The 13554-nt window shown below is 38.6% G+C and overlaps 1 protein-coding gene across 3 annotated transcripts; it reads left to right on the plus strand.

Annotated features, from left to right (window-relative positions):
- The first annotated feature begins 5688 nt into the window (after positions 1-5688).
- Positions 5689-8006, plus strand: LOC147604873 (ras-related protein Rab7-like). 3 transcript variants are annotated; one of them, XM_086793844.1, is made up of 9 exons: positions 5689-5807; positions 5969-6034; positions 6116-6142; positions 6232-6331; positions 6964-7110; positions 7183-7263; positions 7351-7496; positions 7569-7651; positions 7793-8006. In XM_086793844.1, the coding sequence occupies exons 2-8, from the start codon at positions 5982-5984 to the stop codon at positions 7633-7635; spliced, it is 621 nt and encodes a 206-aa protein (XP_086649970.1). In that variant the 5' UTR covers positions 5689-5807; positions 5969-5981; the 3' UTR covers positions 7636-7651; positions 7793-8006. The 3 variants fall into 3 exon arrangements, with proteins under 3 accessions (XP_086649970.1, XP_086649969.1, XP_086649968.1); XM_086793842.1 differs by having other exon boundaries at positions 5700-5905; XM_086793843.1 differs by having other exon boundaries at positions 5692-5807; positions 7569-8006.
- The last annotated feature ends 5548 nt before the right edge of the window (positions 8007-13554 follow it).

Here is a 13554-nt window from a genome sequence, read left to right on the forward strand (position 1 = left end):
TGAACGTATACATGTTAGTGGTGGACAAATCAACATATCTAGTATTTTGATAGTGGTGCTAGAAGCAACCACATTACTTCTTAGCATGTGATTCATTTTGCTCCTTTGAGTCTGCTCCTTAAGGAGGGACAATCACATGTACAATATAACTCCTCATATCAAGTGTGAAAGGATTTGGTAAGGTTATGCTCATTACTACAAATGAAGTATTGTTTGTTCCAGGCATTAAAAAGAAAATTTTGTTAGTCTTAGTCATTGCCAAGGTAGGCCTAGTAGTTATATTTATTGATGAAAGGTGTACATTTCATGGCCAAAGTGATGGAGACATCACTATGGTATCTGGTACTCTAAGCCATGGGTTTTATAGGTTGGACAAGTATGAGAGATTGGCACATTATGCTTGCTCAGTTACTCTACTACATGTGCTTAAATTTTGGTAGTTTTTTGTGCCTCAAAAGGTAAGAGATGGTGCCAGAGTTGCCAAATCTTGAGGTCCCTATTAAACATGTATTTGAGGGGTGAATTTTGGGCAAATATGTCATTCCCAAAAGCAAGATTGATTAGTAAGGGCTATGTCCCAAATTACATCTTATATATAGTGATATATGTGTCCCTATCAGGACACCATCGATGAATCTACTTTGTGAATTTTATTGATGACTAATTCAAGCACACTTTGATGTACTAGTTGAAGGTAAAGTGAGAGGTTTGTACATGCTTTAAACACTTCGTTTCTATGGCTAAAAATTTCTATGTATGTAAAATTGGCACCCTTCATATAGATCACGAAGGAGAGTATATACCTTAAGGAGTTTTGTGCATATATGGTTGAAAGAGGCATAAAATGTTAATGCATGGTGCTTTACACACCTCAACAAAATGGTGCGATTGAGAGGAAGTATAGATATCTCATGAAGATGGCACATTGCATGGTTAAAAGCTAAGATTTGCCTCATGCTTCTTGGTTGGAGGAAGTTATATGTGCTACTTATGAGCTAAACAGATGCCCCACCAAGGCCTTGCAGACAATTATCCCTTATGAAACTTGGAATGGGAGGAAGCCCTCTGTGGCTCATTTGCATGTTTTTGGTTGTCTTGTTGATGCTCGCGTTCCTGAGCACAACAATGCAATAAGATAGATGATAAGGCGATAGATTGCATATTTGTGGGATACAGCTTAGAAAACAGACTCTACCATCCAATATAAGGTATATTTTGGTGAGTAAAGATGTTGTCTTTGTTGAGAACTACTTAGTTCAACCCATGCTTTTATGGAAAAAATAGAAAAATTTATGCTTAAATTACATATTTGATACACGTTTGCCTTTGTTGTACAATGTTGGACAGCCAATGTTGGACAGCCATATGTGGAGCAAATGAATACTTAATAAGGTGCCACAAATCAAACCATATCGGCTCAAAGTTTAGCCCATAGATTAGCTTATTGATGAGGAAATTATGGATGATGCAGTGGATGAGGAAAGGGCATCCATACAGGCATCCAAGAGTATGCCAAAATGGTTGGCACAAACATTGCGGAATAGTAAATTAGCTACTCCTTTACCTAGCAAGACACATATAGTTTCTCATCATACATCTTATTCTTTTGTGGATTATTCTCTCATTGCCAGTATATATGCAATGAAGAGAAACATGTTTCCTTTAAGGAAGCACATGAAAATGATCATTGGATGCAGGATGAGTAGTACGACTTAATCTTGTATAGCCTGCATATATGCAATGAAGAAGAACATGTTTCCTTTAAGGAAGCACATGAAAATGATCATTGGGATGTAGGCTATGTAGAATGAGTAAACTCAATCCTCAAAAAATGATATTTGGTATTTGGTAGATTTTTTTAATGGTTAAAAGGCCATCAATGTGAAGTGGGTTTATAAGATTTAGTGTAAAACTAATGGTAGCATTGAGACTGCTACCATCAAGGCTTCTTGAAAAGGGTTATGCTCAAGAGAAGGGCATAGATTATGATGATACCTTTTTAACAAGCCTTGTTACCACCATCAAGGCTTATTCTCAAGAGAAGGGCATAGATGATGCTGAGACCTTTGGCCCCACATCTCGGATGACTATAATCCAATGTATTATTGCATTGGCAATGCATCATTGGATAGAATATATATCAATTGGATATCAAGATTGCCATCTTGAATGATGATTTACATGAGGAGGTTTATGTATCTTAGCTTTGTGGTTTTGTTCAGAAGGGATAGGAGTCTAAAGTACATAGGTTATGAAAAGCTTTATATGGCTTTAAGGAGGCTCCCAGAGCATGGTATGAGGATTGCTTACAAGGTTTGGTCTTAAAGATTGTAAATCTAGTGCTTGGCTCTTAGTCTCTAGGATGCAGGTGAACCATTTGATGCATCAATTTATCATTAGGCTAATAGGTGTATCATCTATCTATGTAATACAAGGCCAAACATTCATCTTAGGGTCTCCCAATTGAATAAGTTTATGCACAATCCTATAAGTAAGCATTTCAATAATTATAGGGCACTCAGTCCCTTGGGTTATTCTCTACTAAGGGGGGTGATATTTAGTTGTATACTTTTATTGGGCTTGATTTTATAATATGCGAGTGTCCACACTAGTGACTTTTGCTTTTAGTGATTTTTATTGGGCTTGATTTTATAATATGGGAGTGTCCACACTAGGGACTTTTGCTTTTAGTGATTTTTATTGGGCTTGATTTTATAATATGGGAGTGTCCACACTAGTTATTCTCTACTAAGGGGGGTGATATTTAGTTGTATACTTTTATTGGGCTTGATTTTATAATATGCGAGTGTCCACACTAGTGACTTTTGCTTTTAGTGATTTTTATTGGGCTTGATTTTATAATATGGGAGTGTCCACACTAGTGACTTTTGCTTTCATCTTGGTGATTTATATATATCATGGCTCAGAAAGACGTAGCTAGATGGCGAGCTATGAAGCTGAGTATAGGGCAGCTTTTACAATGATTGTGGAGATTGTATGGCTTAGATGCCTTTTAGTAGATCTTGGTGTTGGACAACAACCTCCATCTTCACTAACAACCAAAGTGCATTGGCCATTGTCAGCTGGGCCCCCGAGGTTGACGAGCCGGATAGATGGATTGGATTGGTTGGCTATTAGGCTACTATTCAAACCCAATGTTTCATGCTCACACAAAGCACATTGAGGTGTATTATCATTATTTCCCTGGCTTATGTCTCTACACATAACAATGGGCATATATGTTCACAAAGGCTCTCTCACGAGAGAAGTTTGAGGCTTTTTGCAAAGCTCTGGGCTTATTACCATTGACTAGCTACATATGATCCCTATACATGTTCACATCATCATTTTAGGGGGATTTGTAAACCATTTGAGGATTGATCAGCCACATGATCTTTGTACATCTTAACATCATCACTAGGGGGGGTTTTAAACCATTATATAGTAGTGATGTGTGGACATAGGCTAATAATGGGTCGGGGTACTTTTTCCCTCCTTAGGAGGTCTTTTTCTCCATACTCTTATGAGTGTGTGTAGGTGACCTTATCATGTCACTTCACTTATACTTCACTCATTCTCATCAATCTACTTTGAGTGTTGTGCTTCTCTCTATCCATGCTTGCTAGCTACCTTTGTGTTGCTACCTTTGAGTGTTGTGCTTCTCTTTATCCCCACTTGTTAGCTACATTTGTGTGTGTGTTGTTATCTTTGTCCCCACTCTAACAGGAGGCAAGAAGAGAATGGCCTTCATGTTGGGTCTCTCTTACAAAAGGCAGATGAAGAGAGGGAGAAACCTACAAAAGCAAACCTATTCATGCAAGCAATCTATCTAGTATGCAAGAATGAGAGGGAGAAACCTACAAGCAAACCTATTTGTGCTGTAAGCAATCCATTTATTAGCATGCTATTAGATTCGTGCAAGCAAGAATCTAGTAGCATGCAAGCAAGCAAAAGTAAGGTAGTTTTATATGTTCCAGTTTCATCTTACAAAAGATAAGTGCTCATTCGAGCGTGTAAGATGGCAAAGCAACGTATAGTAGGACAGGAGGGCAAAACTCTATTGACTTAAGAAGTGGTTAACCTCTACCTCAATGCCTACATGCATACAAAGAGAGTGAGAGAGATGGAGAGGGAGAGGGAGAGAAGCAAGAAAGCAAACCACTCCATGCATACACCATAATCCACAAGCATGCTATAACAAAGAACAACCAAGCAAGCATGCAAGCTACTACCACGAGAGCTCAAGAGAAACTTAGACTCAATTATGATAATGAGATTGTGTCCTTTCTCATTATTGAAAATATCTTATTCACATGACAAATTTGTGGTCGCCCATGGTATATCTTGGGCCCAAAAGGTAATCAACGAAGAAGAACCAAGCAAGCATGCAAGCTACTACCAAGAGAGCTCAAGAGAAACTTAGAATCAATTATGATAATAGGATTTTGTACTTTCTCATTATTGAAAATGTCTTATACACATGTGATAAATGTCTCGTTACCCATGGTATATCTAGGGGCCCAAAAACTAATTAATGTAATATATAGGCTATGTATATACAAATTCCATTTCAGCTAGCAATACACATGCCATAGGCTTGAATAGATCCCATAATCAATTATCATTATGTGCATGTCATAGTTACAAATAGCGGTACAAAGTTCTATGCATCTTATGACCTATAAATATTGCCTCGCTCTACGTTCTTCGCTTATAATGCATTCTTTCTTGTCCTTCTATGCAAGAGAGAAGAATTTCATAGCACAGGCTCTCATTTTAAATTTCTTTACATCATTAATAAGAGATTAAAAGCGCATAAGCGTGGTTAAGGGAGATGCATGGATTTAAGTGCATAAAACAAATGAGTCATATTGAGTAGATGGGCATGTTGAGAGGAAGAGAAAAGGGGAGGGGAGAGGGTGCAAGGTTCCATGTATAATGGTGACGACCAATGTGTCCAACCAATTAGATGGATGAGGAAGAAATGAGGCTAAATAGGGACAAGAAGAGACTCGAATATTCCTTAAAAGTGCATAGGCATGGTTAAAGGAGATGCATGGATTTAAGTGCATACAACAAATGAGTCTTGTTGAGCACATGGGCATGTTGAGAGGAAGAGAGAAGGGAAGGGGAGAGGGTGCAAGCAAAGGAAAATTCCATGTATAATGGTGAGGACCAATGTGTCTAGCTAGTTAGATGGATGAGAAAGAAATGAGGCTAAGTAGGGTTCGAACTTGACACACTCTCTTCTCCCTATTAAAAATCATAGTGGGTGGAGGTATGAGAGTCTTTAATCCTCTTAGAAGCCATATAATTACATTCACAAAATGTAGAATAAAACAAGCAAGCAAGCAAGATGACAAATGAGATATCTCATGCGTGCTGAATTGCTACATAAAATAATAACATATTCTTAGCCTTGAGAAAGGCATCTTTCCTCTTATAATTTTCCACCTCTCCTAAATTAAATTCACTTAATCAAACTTCCTACGAATATTATTATAATACGTATTCAATCACACCTACTACTATTACCAAATAGATGCGATCACTAAAAGGTTTTACCCTCTTTAGAACCCATAACCTTTTTTGGTCCAACGGACTTGAACACATGGATACAATCGGGCAGATACGAGGTTGAGATCCGGAAGAGCCAGCTCACATCGCCCTGTCTTGTCTTCGCTTTTGCTTTCAAGAGAGAGAGAGAGAGAGAGAGAGAGAGAAACGCACGTTTTGCCTTGCCTGAGAGTTTCGAGCTCTGTGCATTGAGCTTGCGACAGGCAAACCCTCGTTCCATTCTGAAAACAGTAAATCCTAATTTCCTCCTCAAGCTTTCCACCTTATTTCTTCCGCAGGCTTCTCCTGTAGGATTTCTGCAAGAGGGGAGCATAAGCTATTCCGCAAGGTAACCCTAATCTCTCCTGCAGGATTTTTGCAAGGCAGGGTTTAATTTTAATCTTTTCTGCAGGATCAACAAAGAAATGGCCACGCGAAAACGAACTCTGCTGAAGGTCATCATTCTCGGAGACAGCGGGTATGTTTTTCTGTACTAATTTTTTCCTCTGCGTTTTACTTCATTTTCTTCCCACCGATCGGCTGTATTTTCGCGTGGCAGTGTGGGAAAAACGTCTCTGATGAATCAGTATCCTTTTTTGGCTTGAGAAAATTAAAGGGTTTCTTTGAAACCCACCTTTCTATCATGTGGTGTTCTCCTTGATCGCATTACCATAGATACGTGAACAAGAAATTCAGCAATCAATACAAGGCAACCATTGGAGCAGACTTTCTCACAAAGGAGGTTCAAGTAGAAGACAGGCTGGTCACCATGCAGGTATGTGGGAAACAGTACTCTGTTGAGACCAGGCTTGTTCTCAATTTGAATGCTATATCTGCTAGGGTTTTTGCATTTAGCTTAGGCTTTTTTTAATTGGGAAGTAGTTGTAGGCATTGATTTTTCAAGGTCAGGGATTGCTAATTTATGTGGGGTTTGCAGATTTGGGATACATAACCTTTTGAGATCATATTTCTCCTGTGTTTTATGTGTCTTAGGGCTTGCCGATATAGCATATAGATGGTTTGTGGAGGCATTGAGAATATAGTCCCTCACAAGGCTGAGTACGTGGAAATAGCATCATAAACTCAACATGATGATATTGCTATGAAATCTAACAACGAAAGATGACATTGCTTTACACTTGAAACTGCACCTGCCACCTACTTTGAGGCATGCTTATGTTGTGATTACGGATGAACTTTTAAACGGCTATATAACCACCCTCCCCCTAATGTGTATGTGTACACTAGAGTTTGCAGATTTTGGATACATGTCTTTTGAAGGAATTGAACTTTGAGAAAATATTCCCCAATCAGGCAAAGTGTATTTGGGTTGGCTGATGTGAGAAACACACGGTTCCTAGGCTGAGTATGGGATATTACTTCTCACTTGGGCTAATAATGCTGCAGATTTGGGATACAGCTGGACAAGAGCGGTTTCAGAGCCTTGGCGTGGCCTTCTATAGGGGTGCAGACTGCTGTGTTCTAGTGTACGATGTGAATGTCATGAAGTCGTTTGATAGCCTGGCCAATTGGCGAGACGAGTTTCTCATTCAGGTAATGAACTCCTGAGTCACCTGTCTACCCATGGGCAAGCTTTGGTCGTGTGCTGATATTCTGTCATGGCAGGCAAATCCATCTGACCCAGAGAACTTTCCATTCATGGTGCTGGGAAATAAATTAGACATTGACAGCGGGAACAGCCGGGTGGTACATATTTTCAGCATTTTTAGTTGTACAGAATTTATCTTATATGCATTTGTAAACATAAAAAGTACAATTTTGTGGCCTTCCTAGGTATCAGAAAAGAAGGCTAAAGCTTGGTGTGCAAGTAAAGGAAACATTCCTTATTTTGAAACATCAGCCAAGGAGGACCTGAATGTGGATGCGGCTTTCCAGTGTATTGCAAAGAATGCCTTGAAAAACGAGACAGATGAGGAAATGTAAGTTGAGCTTGGATTAAACAAATGCTGTTCAAGCAAACAATGAGTGTAATTGTGTGCTTTGATCTGCAGTTATCTCCCGGATACAATTGACCTTTCAACAGGAGGAACACAGCGATCTTCTACATGTTCATGCTAAATTCACCACACTGCTGGTAAAGTAACATCCTCCTCTGTGGATGGGGGAGTCATTTGGGTGGACTCCGCACTGCAAGAGCTGGATAGGTTTGATTGTTTCAGTGGAGTTTAGGCAGGCATATATTAAAAGTTTTTGTAATAGGAAGAGTCTTTTGCAGTATGGAATTGAAAGCAAGGAGAAAGACTTGTTCCCTGACAATTATTCAAAAGTTGATTGTTCTGGATCCTCTTCAACATGTGTTATCTGCTAGAATCACATATTCTTTGGAACCTGCCCCAGCTGTTATTGATATTGGTTGAGAAGATTTCAACAGATCAACTTCTATATTGCATATGTAATTTCTATTATTACATAAATTTTTGTATATGCAATAGTATGTGAAGCTCAAGTTTTATATTCTGTAATAACTTGAAAGATTTGTATTTTAGATGTACCCATCTTAAAGCATTTTTTGTGATCATCGATAGCTCATTGTATTAGAGTTCTAGCTTTGTATTTGTTTTTTAAGTCACAACATCAGCCCAAGTATAATGATGTGGTAGTTTGGATAAGTGTAAATATTATAATCATAGGCTATGGGCCAAATAAAGAGAGGACAAGGCCATCAACTTTTTAAGTTTACTAATCATCATTAATCACTATTAATTACAATTATAGCTTTCAAGCTTCCATGGCTTTCTTGGTCTGTTTTTGCTCAAGGATGGTGACCTACACCCATGCCAACTCCATGCCTTGAGTAGCCCCTCTTGCAATGGTATAGGAGCTTGCCCTTGATTCATTTTTTCTCTAGTTTAAACGAAAATTTTCACACATTTTCATGGAATTTTCAGCCCTTATTTTGTGCTTGGAAATCCTAGATATCTTGACCAAATAGCTTGAACCTCTGCACATCAACTTTTTAGGGCTTTAGATGCTTGTGATTAGGCAATATTGACATGCTTTGCACCTTCCAAAAACCCTAGAAATGGTTGGCTATCTCTCTACAAGCGGTGAAACTTGTGGATCTCCATGAATAGGAAGTTGCAAAAGCCTTCAATGCTCGCCATTGTTGTTTGCTATGGCTTCCTTGGCCTTTATTAAGGTGTAAGCAAGCTATTGTGAGCATCTACTTCCCTTATTCATAAAGAGGGAAGGGTGCCTATCATTTACCTTTCAAGGAGTTGTTCATCAATTTTCAAGCATTGAAGCTTTCCTCTTGCTTCCGATGAGTTACTACATTCATTTTTCTAAGATTTGATGGATTCTTCATGTCTGACTTGATTTGGAGTTTTTTCCAAAGAAACTCGAAAATTGGGCATTTAAACATGCTATTGGCTATGTACACTATGGAACGCTTCAATGGTGTCATAATGCATACTCATGCATCTGATAGTTGCGATGGCTACATACATGCCTTTGGAGATGTAGCATGATTGAAAACATGTCATTTGGATACTCTACAACAAAGAATAGTAGGGCATATCAGATTCTTACTGTTTTTGCATATTTAGATAGTATGCATCTAGAGCTTCCCATAGAACCAAAAAAAATCCAAAATCCAATAAGATTGAACTTTTCATGCTCTGTTTCCCATTGCAGCTTGTCATGCCAAAAGGGCGACCACACAAATAAGCCTTGGTCTTTCAAGAGCTAAAAGACACGGAGAATATGGAACATGTGGACATGATTGAGGATGGGTACACTAATCCCAAGGTTGGGAGCTCGGATCCAAATGAGGATCAAAGGGCATATCAAAGTGGTATGCCAATGTTGCTAATACACTGAATCATGGTGGGGAACCTAATGCAAATGCAACACTCCGTATGAATAGTGACATGGCACAAATGATGATGCTAATGCGTGGAATTATGGAAACAATCATGAAGCCAATGGTAGAAGAAATCAAAGGGCTTCGCAATGATTTGAAGAGTCAGTTGTCACAATGCATCAGTCAAGGTCATGTGTGCCAACCCATTCATGGATGTACTCCAATGCATGATTCCTTTATGGAAAGAACCTTTCATGACTTGTGTGGACATCATAGTCAATCAAACAATGTCGAAGGATCAAGGCAAACCAAAGGCATTATGTTTAGTGACATGGATCAAGCCGCATTTGGTAACAAGGAGAACAATCCGAACTTGCATTCTTCCCTTGGAGCCATGCGCAATTTGATGTATGCATCCACACCAAGCAATGCAAAGGGAAAAGGACATGTATACCAATCTTCTTGGGACGATGCTTGTGTACCCAACAAAGGTCATGGTCATCATCAAGGTTTCACTTCAAGGTTTCATGGATATGAAGATCATTACAAAAGATAAGATGACAATGTTAATGCTTATAGGGATTAACATGTGAATCAAGAAGAGTTTAGAGGAGTGAAAGAAAAAATTGTGCTTACCAAGTTCAATGGTAAAGCTACATCTAACAAATATTTTGAAGAGTGGATTAACAAGATGGACCTTTGCGCTTCTGATTTGACTGGCTGGAGCACGAATGAGTTGGCTATGTTGGGCTAGAAGGGTTTGGGCAATGGTTTAGCCTACAAGGAGAGGGAGCTCCTCCACTGGCTAGGGGTACAGAAAGCTTCTTGAAAATAACTAAAAAATTTTGATTATTTTTTAATTATCTACTAATCTTGATTAACTAGATGATGGGCTCATAAACTTGATGGATTCTAGGCTTGGCTCTGATACCATGTTGAAATTACAGCAATGTGATGAGCTATGGTGGATCAAATGCTAGAATCAACATTATTAACAAAGTGATTAGATGATAATTAGGACGTGATTCGTGAGTAATTAACTAATAGCTTAATGTCGGCATGGATAATAAAAAACCAGCAAATTCTCATTAGGCCAATGCCTCAATTTATAGAGTTTACATCCAAGCATCTAATCCCATTGATTTCTCCTTGATTCACTCCACCTCTTTTGCTTGATTCTCTCCATCTCTCCTAGAATATCTCCACACTTCCACTTCGAGATGAATCCTCGAAGTGAAAGGGCCAAGATATTACGCTACCTTGCACTTGGAAGGCTATGCTCATGCTTGGTGGAGGCATCTCCATTCACAAGAGTATAAAATCACAACATGAGATTCTTTCACAAGGAGGACATGAAAGATGAATTCACTTCTAAGTTGCATAAGGACAAGCTTGTTTGTGAGTGGGTTGATATCCAACAAAGATATTTAAGTGTGAAGGAGTACACTCACAAGTTCCTCAAGCTTATGCTTCACGTGAAAGGGTTTAGTGAAGATTTCAAAATCGTGAATTGAGGAACAAAGGCCTATATTACAAATGCAATGAGACGTAGCACAAGGACCATGTAAAATCATGCAAGGCACGTAATGTCACTATCAACATAGTGTTCTTTGAATTGATAATGAGGAAAATGATAAGGATGTGGAATTATTTGATGATTTCTTTGAATATGTGGATGACGACAATGTCGTAGAGCCAAATGGTTAGTTTCCATTTGACCCCGGTGTGGTGCTCTATGGAAACCTTGTGATAAAGATGATGCTTTACCCACTACTTTGTGTGCTATGGATGCATGTGCACATGATGCTACTATATGCTTAACTCATATGAAGCCTATGCCGATTGCAAGGGTGCAAATACTTTGAGGCTTAAAGTATGACCAACAGAAGAGTGACATTCGTGTTGGTGGATAGTGGTTGTACACATAGTTTTGTGAATCTACAATCATTGTGTAATCTTAAATTGTATCCGGATGCCTTGAAAATAATGTGCAAAGTTCAAGTGGCAAATGGGGATGCTATGGATTGTACAATAGTTCGTAAGCATGTGGGTGTATTGTTCTCAAAATATTACACTTGCAAAGAAAATTTACTAGTATTGGACATGGGGCCAATTGATATGGTTTTGGGTGGTTGTCCATTCTTGGGACCTTCTCCATGAATTTGTAGCAAGGCTTCATGAGCATTATGCATGGAGAAAAGAGTGTCACTTTGCATGGATTTTGTAGCTCAAAGTTGACTTTGATTAATGGCACTCAACTCAAGAGAGAGTTCAAAAAAATGGGACAAATGTATGTACTACAGCTTTGCAAAGATGAAGACCATGTGGAGGAGAGCAAGAATGCACATAAGGAAATGACAAAGCTATTAAAGGACTATGAAGATATTCTTCAAATGCCTAAGTGCTTGCCACCCAAGCGTGATGTGGATCATAGGATAGAGCTTGAGCCTAATGCTAGGCCCAAAGCCTCCATATAAATTGTCAAAAGTTGAGAAAGATAAGGTGGCAAGGCAAGTCAGAGAATTGATGGAAATGGGTTGTTGGGTGGAGCCAAGTCAATCGCTAGGTATCCAATCCCAAGGATAGATGATATTTTGGATGAGTTTAAAGGGGCCAAATTCCTCACCAAGATTGACTTACATACCCTCTTATATGTGTTTGTTATGCATGACCACCCTTCAATTTTGAGGACAAAATCATTATAGGAGGAGATCGTTTGCAATAAAGTAGTAACTTTATTAGTTAGGTCTAGGGACTATGGTTTCATAATGAAGTAGTAACTTTATTAGTTAGGTCTAGGGACTATGGTTTTATAATGAAGTTGTAACTTTATTAGTTAGGTCTAGGGACTATGGTTTTATAATGAAGTTATTTAGCATGCACATGCACATGGGGCTTAGGGAATCTTTGTGTATGTGGGATTTAGGAACATGTGGCCTTGGGACTATAAAAGGCACATGGCCTATGTACTTTGGTACCTTTTGATCTTTTAGACATATTACTTTTGGACAATCTTGGAGCCTTTGGCTTATGGAAGGCTATTTCCATCCTCTTGGTGAGAGACTAAAACAAGTTTAAATCAATGTACTTTATACTCCAATTATAGAGTACATCAATTATTAATAACACGTGCATCCAATTTTCACTAAAATTTGGAGGGAGAGACACATAAATCATATGTCCTCTTTTCCAACACCTGGAATGATTTTTAGTTTACACACTTGAATTGAAGTGGTTTAGTTAGCGGTCACAATGACACATTTCTACAGAGGTTACCCTCTATTGGATGAGTCTTCCACCTTTGTAGGTCTACCTTAACTTGGGCATCTTAGATTTTGTCGGCCCAATTATGCACCAAGCTGGCTCTCTCATGAAAGGTCTACCAAGTATAACATCATACAAATCTCTTTGGTGCAAGAAATTCATTACTAGGAGCGTGTGATGATATCAGAACAAAAAGATTTCTTTTTGAACCATTGTAAGACTCTCACTCATGGGTGTTGCTGATGTTCCATCAGCCATCTTTATGACAAGATCCATTTGATCTAAGGTAGATATTTCCCATTTTTCCAAGCATTTCTTTGTAATGATGCTCACTCTTGATCCCCCATCTAGGATTAAAGTTGTATGACATCCATTGTGGTGGATCAGAATGAAAGCAATTTGTATAAGCATTTTCATAGTAATAATGTCTTGACTGATTGACTGGAATCTGGATGAATCTAGGATTATTTTATCCTATCTGAGAGGTTATAAGACATCGAACTCTAGTTCATTTCTCGATTTAGCATGTGGTTTTGAAATTCTCTCCACCAATTCTTTCACATCCCCCTAAAGGGTAGGATTGCTACTATGGAGCAAGGTCCCTATTGGCATTTTCAGCTCTGACCACCCACAAAGAATACATTAAGCTAGCATTTTCATAGTAATGTCTTGATTGATTGACTGGAATCTAGATGAATCTAGGAGTATTATTATCCTCTTTGATAGGTTACTTAATAATGCTAATGTCAAGGCAATCAGTGATGATAGGGTCTGGGTACTATCGTGTCCAATATTATGAGGACTCTATCAATATTGATTCTATCAAGAGGATTGCACCAATTGAATGGGAAATCAAGGGGGTGCATCTGCTATTGCTGTGTGTTAGGGGTTACATGCATCTCACCTTC

This window comes from Cibotium barometz, chromosome 60, assembly GCF_041138505.1.
Source record: "Cibotium barometz isolate CiBa-2024 chromosome 60, ASM4113850v1, whole genome shotgun sequence".
Lineage (NCBI taxonomy): Eukaryota > Viridiplantae > Streptophyta > Polypodiopsida > Cyatheales > Cibotiaceae > Cibotium > Cibotium barometz.